We start from the raw sequence: 15,109 nt of genomic DNA, 5'->3' as shown, positions 1-15,109 counted from the left end.
ATTCTTTAAATTCTACTGTTCTCACATCTTGGAACTTGGGAATCTGTTCAACTTATTGGCCTCTGAGTTGTTGCTTCCCATTTAGAAGTTGTTTTCCAAATGTATTTTATTTCAATTTGTGAAGTGAGGACAACAAAGGAGTTGAAGGAGTTAACTATTTGGGCTTGGTGGGCACATACCTGCAATCCCAACTACCTAGGACACTGAAGCAGAAGAATCACAAGTTTGAGGCCAGCCCGAAACTTATCACAAGTTTAGTGAGACCCTACCTCAGAGAAATATAAAGGTCTGGGGATGTAACTCAGAGCACTTGCCTAGAATGTGCTGGGTCTGAACTGGATCCCCAGCAAACAAACACCAATTTGCATAATATGCTTGCATTAAAAGAAAAGAAAAAATCGTTCTTTCAAAAAAAATTGTCTTAATTGCTTTGATTTTCTACAATGAACAAGTTTACTCCTTCCTTTTCCCCACAAAATGGTACACTGGCATAGGGCCATTAACGATCCTGACATATCAGGCCATTTAAGTGCCTTTGAACTGACTTGCAAGCAATTTTAATTCTCAATTTCTGAAGCAATTGAAAAAAAATTAAACATAACTGGGTAGCTTGAAAAAAATCAAAAGAAAGAAATCATATTACAACCTGCTCTGGAGTAAGTTAAAGTCCTTCTCCTTCTTGATATTCAAATTTTAATTTTTTTTTTTTTTTAGGTCAGGATACATCCAATTTTAATTCTTTAGGGACAGCTCAAAGAAATGGAACTATACCTTCACCAGAATATTAAAATTAAAAAAGTTCAAACTGGCTCACCTCTTCCTGAATGTACTGTACTAGGAAGGGAGATGATCTTAAATTATCCATTGGAATATTAAAAGAAACCTGAATTTCTTTCTGGTAAAAATCCATAGTAATGAGGCGGGTTACACCAGCTTTGCACATGTTGGAAGCCAATAATTTAGAGATGATGGAGCCTTTTCCTCATCTCCTACTGTTTGAGACAGTCTGGATGATGAAAACATCTTTCCCCCTCACAACTCCTGAATCTGTACTCTTGTTTCTTGGCTAGTTTCCTGGTAAACCTGCACTTTGCCTATCACCAACCCCAGCTGTTCAGAAAGTTTCTTTGAAAGCTCCATACAGAATGAGTTAGAATTTGCTGAAAACTTCACCAGACCTCCTTTGGTGATGTTCATCTTAGTTTCTAATTTGGGTTCACACAAAACATCAAAACCTTTTGGTTTTCCAATTCTTGGAGCAAGAAAGGTGGAGCTGAAGAGCTCAGTGTTTCACTGTTTGCTGCTTCAAGTCAATTATGGATAACCTCCTTTTATTCTGTGACAACAAAATTCCTCTCTCCACCCTCAAAGGAAGAAATGGCGGGCTCTCCAAGGGGTGTCTCTGAGAGCAAAATGGCGGATCTATCCACAAGAACTGCATGTGCAGTGACTCATTAAAGGTTTTTGATTTCCAGATGTATAACAACTTTTTAAAAAATCTTTTTTTAGTTGTAGATGGACACAATATCTTTATTTTATTTTTATTTATTTTTGAATGCTGCTGAGGATCGAACCCAGTACCTCACGCATGTGAGGCAAGTGCTCTACCACTGAGCCACAACCCCAATCCTGTATAATAACTTTTGAGATAAAACACTGAATTATTTAGGAAGAAGCATCCATAAACAAATGAACTATGAAATGTTTGCATTCTTCTATGACCCAGACAATGCATGGTCTGTCTCAATTTTCTTCTAAGCCATGTTAGGGAGGCCTCATTGGCAGTGCACAGAGTTGTACTGCAGCTTGTTGTGTTAGCACTTGTGGAGATGCAGTAAACAACACTATTCTTCAGACAGTGTGATTAATCCAGAGTATGGCCAATGGGCCTTCTTAGTCATAATATTTAGTTCTTCCAGGTTAAAAGAAAATATTCTGGTTCCAAAACTACAGAATAAACTACTGAAGATCAGTCGCAGAAATGATTTCTGTGGTTTGAAGAAAACTTAAAAAAGAAGATAATGTTTTTATTAATACTTTAATGGTTTATAAGTAAAGGTATTTAAAGCTCTTAAAATAAGAGAAGTTGTTTCTTAGAAAACAAAGTGAAGGCAAAGGAAAAATTCTGTGTTTGAAGAACTTTTTACTTTGCCTGTGTACTTAGAAGGCACAGTAGGATGTAATATTCTTTTTCTTTTCTTCCCTCCACCCCACACCACACCCCCGCCTTCCTTCCTTTCTTTCTTTCTCTCTCTCTCTCTCTCTCTCTCTCTTTCTTTTTTTGAGATGAGTTAGTGCTATGTTGCCCAGGCTGGTCTCAAAACTTGTGTGCTCAAGTGATCCTCCAGCTTCAGCCTCCCAAGTAGCTGGAACTATAGGTGTGTGCCACTACACCCAATGAGAAGTAATATCTTTTTCTTTTTCTTCTTCTTCTTTTTTTTTTGGTACTAGGGATTTAACCCAGGGGTGCTTTACCAATAAGCTACATTTGCAGCCCTTTCTATTTTTAATTTTGAGATAACTTATCTTGCAAAGTTGCTTAGGGCCTCACTAATTTGCTAAGGCTGGCCTCAAACTTGTGCTCCTTCTGTCTCAGCCTTCCGAATCAATGGGATTACAGACATGTGCCCCCATACCTGACAAGAAGTAATATTGTTGATGAATCTTTTAGATTTTAAATCTCAGATATGGTGTATAGAGCAAGTTGTTCAATTTCTAAAGTTTTCTCCTTTTAAAAGTCAACAACAAAAACAAGCAGATTGACAGGATTTTTGAGAGCCAAAGGCATCCTCTCAGTAAATAGTAAATCCTATCCTGGGTCCATGGCAGCTGCTGGTATAGATAAGGCAGAGTCAGGATGATCTTATTTGTTAAAATCATGATATTTTATGGATGTGATGATGCACACTCATAATCCCCAATTAAGGCAGGAGGATCACAAATTCAAAGCCAGTCTGGGCATCTTAGACCATGTATCAACATAAAAAAAGGCTGGGGCTGTAGCTCAATGGTAGAATGCTTCCCTTAGCATGTGGGAGGCCCTGGGTTCAATCCCAGGTACTATGCCAAAAACAAAGCAACAACAAAATCAGGCAATTTTATTGTTCATTCCTTTAACTCACAATGTGGGTCATCTCAGCAACCAATATCTAAAAGGACACACACTTAATAATAGTGATGCCTATGTTACTAATCACCGCTCTTTGAAAAGAACATCTTACCTGCAGCAAAGGCATCAGCTGCAAACCCAGTGCTTGCTCATAGAGCAAGTTCAGTTCTGCACAACTGGAGAAGGAGAGCTTGGAGGTGTAGAGGTAATAGTGTACATGCCTAAATGTGGAACCATCTCTGTCGATGAAAAGCCTCTGGTTTTCTGAAGAGGTCAAGGCTGAAGCCTCTTTCCACAGCAAGGAGTCTGGAAACTGAGAGAGTTTGCTTCTGGGGACTGAGAAATGCCATCCTCCGACATTGAAATGAAACAAATCTTCTGCGGATTCATGAGACATGCCAGTCTCCTCCTAAAGGAAGAATGAAAATACAGCTATGAAAGAAAAAATAAAAATAAAAAAGCATCCTGATTGGAAAGGAAGGAATTATACTATTTCTTTCTTTCTTTTCTTTTTCATTTTTTTTTTGTAGTTATAGATGGACAGCATGCCTTTCTTTTGTTTATTTTTATGTGGTGCTGAGGATTGAACCCAGTGTCTCACACATGCAAGGCAAGTGCTCTGCCACTGAGCTACAGCTACAGCCCGAATTAAACTATTTCTCTTTGCTGATCTTACATATAGAAAATCCTAAGGAATTGAGTAAAAAACTATTATGAGCCTAGGAAGGTTGAAGGATATAGATCAATATTATAAAAAGTCAATTATATTTTTATACCATAGCAATGAACAATTCAAAGATTAAATTAATTAAAAAAATTAATTACATTACAACACCATCCACAAGAACAAAATATTTAGGAGTTTAACAAAATAAGTATAATACTGGTAACTTGAAAACATTTAAAAATTGTTGAAATTTTAAACAACCTACATAAGTAGTCTTGTTTATGGATTCAAAGATTCAATGTTGTTAAGATAGTAATACTATCCCCATTGATCTGGGCAGTATCCTTACTAAACAATCCCTATGAAAACCCCAACTGTCTTTTTTACAAAACGTGACAAGCTGACATTAAATTCATGTAGAAATACAAGGGACCCAGAATAACCAAAACAATCTTGAAAAAGAAAAACCAAGTTTGAGGATTCCTACTTCCACTTTTAAAATTTAATATAAATGTAGAGTAACCAAAACTGTACGACCAATATAAGAATATCCATACAGGTATATGGAATAGAATTGGTAGTCCAGAAATAAACCTTTATATTTATGATCAGTTGAATTTGTTCATCAATTGATGAAGGTTCTATAACCATACAGTAGACCATTGTTGTTAATTCAAAGAAATAAAGTACTGATACATGTTACAATATGCATGAATCTTGAAACATTATGCTCAGTGAAAGAAGCCAAATACAAAAGATCACATATTATATGATTCCATTTCATGCAATGTGAAGAAGAGTCAAATTTATAAAGAAGGAAAGTAGATTAGTGGTTGCCTAGGGCTGGGGAGGTTGGGGTTGGGGATATGGGAAATGGTATGTGACTACTGTGTATGAGCATATATATGTAAGGACTCCAGATTTTGCTTTCTGTTCTTAAAGGTGACTAACTGGTTGAGAGCTCAATGAAGGTACTTAAGAGTCTGCAGAATTTGGATACTAAAGAAAACCTGCTCCTTGAAGGTAAGCTCCAGTTCTGGACTCAGCTCCTCTTTTTTTATTAAGGATAGGATATGACAAGAGGGTCTTTGCCCAAGAGTTTGTTTCCTTAAACACATCCCATTCACAGCAAGGCTCCCAAGAAGTGCCCCCTAGTGCGAGGGTAGACGCTAAGGGTGTGGTGGTTCTTTCCAGAGCATTCTTCCCCAAAGTCTGCTAAGGGGTTGGTGTGCCCTCAGTCACAGGTAAGCCTGGGGAGCCTGTGGCTCTTGAAGGACAAATGGATTCTTCCCAGACTGTTTGCAGGAAACGGGGCAGCCTTAAAATAGTAATCCCCATACACCCCGAGGAGCATACGGATCCCTCTCCCACAAAGGAGCTCTTTTTAAACCAAGTTCTAGAGCTGAAACCATCTCATTCTCTAAAGACAGGACCTGAACTCCCTCAGAGCCAAGTCTCCCAACTTTCCAATTCGGGGATCTCCCCATCATGCCTCAGAAGTCTGTCCCTGCTCCCCCAGTCCTTCAGATCTGGACCCCCGCATTCACACCCAACGGCGCCTGGCTCCAAGAGTCAGCACTGCGGGGGCTGAAATATTAAGACCTGCACCCCTACGAAGAGGCACATTCCCATCCCCTCAGAACTGAAATCCCCCAGATCCTGAGATCTAGAACATTTCATTCCTCAAGGCAGCGCACCCTTCCAATTCCTCAGAGCTAGTTCCCCCAAAATCTTTCAAAGCCCGGACCACCCTCGAATCCCAGCGTCCCAGATCTAATCTGGGCCCCAGCTTCTCCCATTCGCCAGTTTAGAGGTTTTGGCGCCCCCCGCCAGGATGGGCTCCGTACCATGGTCGCGACTCCTCGAGAGGGCGGACGGCCGCGTGACCCAGGCACTAACTGCCCCCGGGAGAGCCGCATCACGCGCGGGGGGCGGGGCCGGGAGGTGGTCGGGGCAGCTCGAGGGGCGGGGTCTGGCGTGGGCGGGGAGATCTCGCGGGCGGCGGCAGGTGAGCGGCAGGCGGGAATGGCGGAGCAGTGGGATCTGGATGAGGAGAGCATCCGCCGCCTGGGGGCGTTGACCCTGGAGCAGCCGGGTAGGGTTAGGCTGGGAGGGCGCGGACCGGGAGCGTGTGGTCAGTGGCTGGGAGGAGAAAACTGAGGCCGGGCCCCCTCGGAGCCTGGGGCAGCAAAAAGGGAACCGCCGAGGAGCAGTCCCTGAGGCGCAGAGAGGGGAAATTGAGGCAGAAAGGGATTTCATTGAGGCGGAATTGGAGGAACTGAAGTAGCAGAGTAATCTGAGGCCAAGGACGAGAATTTGAGGAGAGAAAGGGAATGTGAGGTAGAGAAGAAGCGAGATTAACAGGTGGGGACCCTGTGACACAAGTGACTCACTTGGACAGAGGAAGGAAGTCTGAACTAAGTGGAAGGAAACCCCCAGAGGGACATCGATGGGAGAAGGGAAGTGCTGAGATGGTCAGTTGATGTGATGATGTTGAGGTGGCACAAGGGGCTTTTGTTTTTTGTTTCGTTCTTTTTTTTGGGGGGGGGGTACTGGGGATTAAACCCAGGGTGCTTTACTATTGATCTCATCCCCAGCCCTTTTTATTTTTTATTTTGAGACAGGGCTGGCAAAGTTTCTGAGACTGGTCTTGAACTTGCTACCCTCCTGCCTCAGTCTTTGGGCTGGGCCACCGCGCCGAGCAAGGGGCGTTAATTTTTGGCAGTTGGGGAACTTCCTACCCAGGTTTTCCCCTGGTTGCCGGTGAAAAGAAAAAGGAACCCTCCGATTGTCCATCCTATAGAACTTCAAGAGTTTGCCCTTTCATCCATCTGGATGTGTAGCTCCCTTTTCAGAGACACTCAGACCAGCGCTTGGTGTGAAAGGAATAGCAGCTGATCTCTCTGGTCCTTGGGTCAGTGACCCAGCCCTGCCTTCATCTTAGTGGCTAGAGACCCCACTTTTGACCTCACATAAACTGCTTTCTGAGTGTTTAAGAAAGTTGGAAAAATTAGCATTTCTAACTCAACCGTTGCCCTCCCTAAACTCACCCTATCATTTTCTCCAGGTCCTGTGTTCAGGGCACATTTCTATCAGACAGATAGATGCTGTTATGATTCCCAATTTACAGATCAGTAAAACTAGATTTAGACTCTTACCCAAAGTCACACAGCTGGTAAAGTGGTGCAGTAAGGTTTTTTGTTTTTTTAACTCAGAGCTCTGATTCTAGAACCTGTGCTGTCACTGTAATAAAAAGTTGCCTTTCTTCCTTCTCTACTTTTCATTTGTGGAATATGAAATAACTTGGTTTTATTAATAATTTTATTTAAATATTAGTTATTACTTTAAATTATAAAAATTAATGTATACTAATAACAAACATTTCATGGATGGATAAAGAGGGTACTAATCTCTTTTTTAAAAAACTTAAAAATTTTTTTTTAGTCGTAGATGGACACAATACCTTTATTTTATTTACTTATTTTTATGTGGTGCTGAAGATCAAACCCCAGTGCCTCACACATGTGAGGCAAGCACTCTGCCACTGAGCCACAATCCCAGCCCCTAATCTTTGTTTTAACAATAATTCTTTATTTGTATTAACTTTTTTGTAGTTGTAGATAGACAGCATGCTTTTATTTTATTTGTGTCATTTTTACATGGTGCGAAGGATCGAACCCAGTGCCTCACACATGCTAGGCAAGTGCTCTACCACTGAGCCACAGCCTCAATCCCCCTAATCTTTTTTTTAAATTTTTTTTTTAGTTGTGGATGGACCTTTATTTTATTTATTTATATATAGTGCTTCGAATCTAACCTAGTGCCTCACACATGCTAATTAAGCACTCTACAACTGAGCTACAACCCCAGCCCAAGAGGTTACTAGTCCTTTTCTCCTTTTTGTAACCTTCCCCAGAGCTGATAACCAAAGATGTGTATTTAGATTAATATTTGTAGATATTTCAGTTATATATTATTTTCCAAACTTCTTTGAACCCCCTATTTTACAAGTCAGCTAGGAAAAGCTTTATTTTAATACTGTGTGTGTGTGTGTGTGTGGTGCTGGGAACCCATGGCCTTGTGCATGCAAGGCAAGCACTCTATCAACCGAGCTATATCCCCAGCCCCAAAAGCCTTATTTTAAATATTTTTTTCAGTTGTAGACAGACATAATATCTTTATTTATTTATTTATTTTTATGTGGTGCTGAGGTTGGAACCCAGTGCCTCACACATGCTAGGCAAGCGCTCTAACACTGAGCTACAACCCCAGCCCCTAAGAAAGGCTTTATTGCCTTGAAACACTCTGTGCCTTCCCTACCCTTTTTTTTTTCCCCTCAGATATTGATTTGTTTTGATATTTGGTCTGGGGCAAAGCCAGGCATGGTGGCACATTTTATTGGCTCAGTTACCAGGAAGGCTGAGGTATGAGGTAGGAGAGTTTGAGACCACCTTGGGCAACATAGTGAGGAGCGGGTAGTAGTGGATGGATGATATGAAGTAATGATATTGGGAGTGCCATATACACCTTCCTTTATCAGTTAAAACAGTATATGGCAGAATTTTTGTTTTGCTTGACTTTGTATTCATTTGTTTGTTTTTATTTCAAGCATTTAAATAACAAATTATTTGTATTCATTTTGACAATTCACACAATTCCAAAGTGTCTAAAGTAAAATAAAATATTCTTCTGTCTCCCTCCTTCCATACCTTTTCTATTGTTTATACAGACAGGTACTTTTTAAAAAGAAGCAATGGCATATATATCATTTCTCAATCTGCTTTTTAAACTTTTCAATAAGACACAGGTATTTATTCAATTAAATGAATGTACTAGTGTATGCATTATACAATCATTCTTGTTTTTTTATATCTCAGTATTAAAAATTTCAATAAAGTATTTACATTGTCCTTTGTCATATAGAAAAATTTTAAGTCCGGGGTTGGGGTTGTGATCAACGGTAGATTGCTTTGCCTAGCACATGCAGGGTCCTGAGTTCGATCCTCAGCACCACATATAAATCAATAAAATAAAGATATTTTTTCTAACTACAACTAAAAAATAAATATTTAAAAAATTTAAGTCCTTTTAAAATAAATTGTGCTTTTTGTGTCTTATTGATGAGATCTTTCCCTATACCAATGTAATAGGCTCCTTCCCCCCCCCCCCAGTACTGAGATTAAACCCAGGGACACCTAACCACTGTGATACATCCCCAACCCTTTTTATTGTTTATTTTGAAACAAGGTCTCAATAAGTTGCCAAAGCTAGTCTTGAATTTTAGATCCTCCTGTCTCAGCATCCCAAGTTGCTGGGATTACAGGCATGTGCCACTATGCCCAGCAAAATCTCCTTTATCTTTTTCTAAAAATTCTGTAGTTTTGCTTTTCACATCAAATCTACTCTATGGGGAGTTTATTTTTATATATGCTGTGTGATATGGATATAATTGTAGTTTTTCTCATGTCTTTTTTTTTTTTTTTTTATCAAACCCAAAGCCTTCTGCGTAAAAGGCAAGTGCTCTACCACTGAGCTATACCTTCAGTTCAACATAAATCTTGATAACCTGCAAATTCAATGCTCTTTCTAGTTTTACCAACTTTCTTTCTTCACAATAGTCAGGGCTAATATCATCCCTTTATTCGCTCATTAGAATTTTAGAATAAGCTTGTGACCCAGTCTAATACCTATTTTAAAAATATGATTCTCAGCTATTAGAAGCCTGGTGCAATCAATAGTCTAGGTAAGAGACAATGAATGGGTAATTTGAATTTAGAAGATGATAGTAGAAATAAAAAGAAATGGATGGAGACAAAGCATATTTGGGAGTCAAATGGATAATATTTATAAAAGGATTGGATGTGAGGATAAGGAAAATGTAACACTCAAAGATAACACTTAGACTTGGCTTAAGTTATTGCTAGGTGGAGGGTGGTGCCATTTATTGAAAGATAGTGGGTGGACTATGAGGGGGGAGGGTTTGAGGAAGGGGAATCAAGAGATCTTTTTTGAACATTTTAAATTTAAAATGCTAATAGGTATCAAAGTGGGAGAAACTTAGTAGGCAATTGGATATAGAGTCTAGATCTCAGAACAGAGGTCAGAGATATAGATGTCAATTTTAAAGACTTAGCAAATAGTGTGTATTGGGCTAGGGTTGTGGCTCAGCGGTAGAGCACTCATCTAGCATGTGCGAGGTCCTGGGTTCAATCCTCAGCACCACATAAAAATAAATAAATAAAATAAAGGTATTGTGTCCAACTACAACTAAAAAATTAAATATATTTTTAAACCTATGAGTCTAAGTGAACATAGCTAGGGATTGTGGATGAAAAAGAGAAGAAAGGTTAAGATTATACCTTGTGAGTATTTCAATGTTTAAAGGTTAAGAGGAATGTGGTGTCTTGGAATTTAAGAAAGGGTAGTATATCATGAAAATAATGCTCAACTGTGCCAAGTACTGTGGATAGACTGAGCAGTTTAATGCAGAAAAGTCTTAGATTTGATGACATGGAACTCACTGGGGACCTTGATGAGGGGAGTTTCAGAATAGTGGGAAGGGAAACTAGATTGGAGTCGAGTGAAAAGGGAATGATATGTGAAACAGTGGAGACAGTGAAAATGAGAACTTTTGGCTATAAAGGAGAATACAGAAGTGGAATGGTACCTGAAGGATGGGGTCAAGAACAGGTTTTAAAAACCATGCTAGGGGGGCTGGGGATGTGGCTCAAGCGGTAACGCGCTTGCCTGGCATGCGTGCGGCCCGGATTCGATCCTCAGCACCACATACCAACAAAGATGTTGTGTCCACCGAGAACTAAAAAAATAAATATTAAAAAAAAATTCTCTCTCTCTCTCTCTCTCAAAAAAAAAAAAAAATTAAAAAAAGAACCATGCTAGGGCATGTTTTAGGTTGATGACAATTATTTGTAGAGAGGGTAAAATATAATTATTAATTTTTTGGCTATTAAAATAATTAATTCTTGGCCTGGGTTGTAGCTCATTGGAAGAGCACTTGCCTAGCATGTGTGAGACACTGGGTTGGATCCTCAGCACCACATAAAAATAATAAATTTAAAGAAAGATATTGTGTTCATCTACAACTTAAAAAAAATAAATAAATAAGGATCCAAGATGGCAGGCCAGAGGGAGGCAGCATTCTCTGTCGCTCCGTGACCAGGAATTCAAGTAGTGAGAATACTGCTTCTCTGAGCAATATTCCTGCTCCAGACATTTGCCGTCCAGGGCTCCCCGCCTCAGAATGAGAGTAGGTCTCCAAACTATTCACCAACGCAGGACTACCAGGTGCACGAGGTTTGCCGAGGCAGCACCTTCAGCCACCACCCAGGCAGAAATCATGGACACCACTACCACGCAGGATACCTGGAAGCTTTCCACAAGTAGGAACTCTGGCTGCCACTCCCATGTGGATCCCCATCTACCATCGTGGGGCTCTCCCAATTGCTGCCATGTTAAGATTCTACAGTAGAGAAGATAGTCTCCAATTCACAGTGGCCTGCTTGCACCCGAGAACCTCACACAGGCTCAGAAGTCAGCCAGTAGTCACACACTGCAAGCCACAGAGCTCATCTCTGTACTCATTGTCCAACACCATCGATTAGTTTCCCCCACCTGACCCGACACCCTATGGCTGAAAGCAGGCACCTTCATCTTGGGCCACCTTCATCACCATCTTCAGCAGGGGCAACTCCCAGTTTGGAACTCCAGCTGACCAGGTACCCAGTTTCTAACTACCTCCCTCTCCCCAGCAGCTGCTACCCTGGCATAATGACACCCTGGTTACCCTCTCCATCCTGAGGGCAGAGATACCAGCTAACAACAGATGACCCCATCTATTGGATGAAAAGGAAAGCAGGAAAGATACTGATCTCCAACCAAAACAATACCTGTTTCTTCTTTCAAGATTTTTTTTTTCTTCTCCCTCTCTATTCTCCCACCCTCACATCCCTAACATATGTGAAACCAAGTGCTTTGCATGAATTAGGATTTTGAAGACTAGGAGTCTAAATAGTATTACAGTTGTGTTGTATATTCTTTCTTTTTCACCAATTTCTATTATGTTAACATTTTTGTATTTTTCTTTATATATATATCTGTGTTTATTTTATGTACTCTACTGTGTTCCCACTTAACTTGTCTACCCAAAGACAACTACTGCTTCTCTCTTCTCCTGCTACAAATCTTCCTCTTTAGATTTCTCTTTCACACTTCCTAACATATATAACTCTATATCCTCACCTCCTACCTCAGCATACCATTCTACTCCTCACCCCAGTTCTTGTCCACCATCAGAAACTGTCAGCCCTTTTACAAACCTACTGTGTATATTCAATTCATCATTTCTGAACATTGTGATCAAACTGTAATTGTCTTAATAGCAAACATTTGGTTTTTTAGGGTGTATATTGTTTATATGGGATCTGTTAACATTGTATTAGATCCCTACAGGTACACCATAAGCCTATAGGGTAAAAACAGTAATGCCTCAGAACCACAGTGCTATAAAGGATGATACACAAGCAATATGAAAATATAAAGGAAGAAAGTGCCCCAAACAAATCAAGATACCACATTATTAGAATTCCATAGCCAGCACAGCAGAAGAAATTACCGAGAAGGAGTTCAGGATGTACATAATTAAAATGTTCTGTGAATTAAAGGATGATATAAGCTACATAAACAAATACAGAAAGCAGAAGATTACTTCAATAGCCATAGAGGTTCTAAAAAAAAAACAAAAAACAAATCCTTGAAATGAAAGAAACAGTAAACCAAATTAAAAGTTCAGTTGAAAGCATCACCAACAGATTAGACCACTTGGAAGACAGGACCTCAGACAATGAAGACAAAATATATAATCTTGAAAAGAATGTAGACCAGACAGTGAAAATGGTAAAAAAAAAAAAAAATCACATTCAAGATATATGGGAAAGCATGAAAAGACCAAATTTAAGAGTTACTGGCATATAGGAAGGCATAGAGTTCCAAACCAATGGAGTGAGCAATCTATTCAATGAAATAGTATCAGAAAATTTTTCAAACATGAAGATTGAATTGGAAAACCAAATTCAGGAGGCTTACAGGATGCCAAATATACAAAATCACAACAGATCCACACCAAGGCACATTATAATGAAAATGTCTAACATACAGAATAAGAAGAGAATATTAAAAGCCATGAGAAAAATGAATCAGATTACATAAAGGGGAAACCAGTTAGATTATGTACAGATTTTTCAACCCAGACCCTGAAAGCTAGATGATCCTGGAACAACATATATCAAACTCTGAAAGAAAATGGATGCCAACCAAGAATCTTTTTTATTTTTCATTAGCTCTATTTTTAATTAATTTTTATGTGGTGCTGAGGATCAAACCCAGCATCTCACACATGCTAGGCAATCACTCTACCACTGAACTACAACCCCAGCCCCCCAACCAAGAATCTTATATCCAACAAAATTAAGCTTTATATTTGATGATGAAATAAAAATCTTCCATGATAAACAAAAGTTAAAAGAATTTACAACTTGAAAGCCTGCACTACAGAGCATCCTTGGCAGAATATTCCATGAAGAGGAATTAAAAAACAACAAGGAAAATCAGCAAAGGGGGGCTGGGATTATGGCTCAGTGGTAAAGCACTTGCCTAGCACACGTGGGGCCCTGGGTTCTCTCCTCAGCACCACATAAAAATAAATGAATGGAAAAAAGGCATTGTGTCCAAATACAATTAAAAAAAATATTTTTTTAAAAAAGAAAATCAGAAAAGGGAGGTATTACAGTAAAGGAAAAACTAATAAAAGGGGGAAACAAGTCAAGTTAAATACCAAAAATAAACAAAATAGCTGGGAAAATAAATCATGACTCAATAATAACCCTGAATGTTAATGGCCTAAACTCACCAATCAAAAGACATAGACAAGCAGACTGGATTAGAAAAAAAAAAAAGACCCAACAATATGCTGCCTCCAAGAGACTCATCTAATAGGAAAAGATAGCCACAGACTAAAGGTGAAAGGTTGGGAAAAATCATACCACTCACATGGCCTGTGGAAGCAAGCAGGATTTTCCACCCTCATATCAAATAAAGTAGACTTCAAGCCAAAGTTAATCAAAAGGGATAAAGAAGGATATTTCATACTGCTTAAGAGAACCATTTGTCAAAAAGACATAACAATAATAAATTTATATGCCCCAAACAATGAAGCATCTATGTTCACCAAACAAACTTTTCTCAAGTTCAAGAGTCAAATAGACCACAACGCAATGATTCTGGGTGACTTTAACACACTCCTTTCATCACTAGATAGATTGTTCAAACAAAAGCTGAACAAAATGGGAATAGTAAGGATGGTGGAAGGAGATGGTCATCATTATACAAAATACATACATGAAGATGTCTAAGGTATGTGTCAACATACCTTATATACAGATATGATAAATTGTGTTATAAAGGAGTATTAAGAATTGTAATGCAAAAAGAGAGAGAGAGAGCTCATGTATAATGGCATAATTTGGCGTAAACATACTATATATACAGAGTTACGAAAAATTGTGCTGTGAATGGATAATTATGAATGTAATGCATTCCACTATTGTCATGTATGTAATAAATAAATAAATAGAGAGGGCTGGGGATGTGGCTCAAGCAGTAGCGCGCTCGCCTGGCATGCGTGCGGCCCGGGTTCAATCCTCAGCACCACATACAAAGATGTTGTGTCCGCCGAAAACTAAAAAATAAATATTAAAAAATTCTCTCTCTCTCTCTCTCTCTATACATATATATATATATATATATATATATATATATAAAATAAATAAATAAATAAATAAATAGAGAAAAAAAGCTGAACAAAGAAACTATAACTCAATAATATAATCAATAACTTAGACTTAACTGCCAAGCCCTAGGTTCAATCCCCAGCCCAGTGCTGCCAAATAAATAAATAACCAAATAAAATTTTTCATTTTTTAAAAAATCAGGATCTATATAATAGCCATATATGCAACTGTTTGATATATGTCTTCAATCTTATTTTATCTATAAATTTTCAATTTTTTCCCTTGCATTTTCAATTATTTGAATAAACTAGGTCATTTGTCAACAAAAGTTCAGTGTAATCTGTATTTTGTTTACTATATTTCTAAGATGTTTAACGTTTTCCTTTATTTCCTGTATTTAATATGAATTGGTAGTTAGATGAACTTTAATCAGATTCAGGTTTGAGAGGTGTGTGTGTGTCTGTGTGTGTGTGTGTGTCTGTGTGGAAACATGCGTGGGCGCATTTCCTTTTTGGCCAAGACTACCTT

At 38.9% G+C, this 15,109-nt stretch overlaps 2 protein-coding genes across 2 annotated transcripts in view; one reads left to right on the top strand and one right to left on the bottom strand.

Annotated features, from left to right (window-relative positions):
• Kctd19 (potassium channel tetramerization domain containing 19) overlaps positions 1-6,159 on the bottom strand; it is a 30,175-nt gene extending 24,016 nt beyond the window's left edge. The window contains exons 1-2 of the mRNA XM_015496338.2: positions 5,624-6,159; positions 3,222-3,518 (exon numbers count right to left, since the gene is read on the bottom strand). Of these exons, the coding sequence (XP_015351824.2) occupies positions 3,222-3,518; positions 5,624-5,836 (510 nt within the window). The 5' untranslated portion in view covers positions 5,837-6,159. The remainder of the gene's footprint in view (positions 1-3,221; positions 3,519-5,623) is intronic.
• The window catches only part of Lrrc36 (leucine rich repeat containing 36), a 59,971-nt gene continuing 50,663 nt past the window's right edge, over positions 5,802-15,109 (top strand). The window contains exon 1 of the mRNA XM_015496215.2: positions 5,802-5,871. Within this exon, the coding sequence (XP_015351701.1) occupies positions 5,802-5,871 (70 nt within the window). The remainder of the gene's footprint in view (positions 5,872-15,109) is intronic.

This window comes from Marmota marmota, unplaced genomic scaffold (assembly GCF_001458135.2).
Source record: "Marmota marmota marmota unplaced genomic scaffold, marMar, whole genome shotgun sequence".
NCBI lineage: Eukaryota > Metazoa > Chordata > Mammalia > Rodentia > Sciuridae > Marmota > Marmota marmota.
This window is presented reverse-complemented; position numbering and strand designations above follow the sequence as displayed.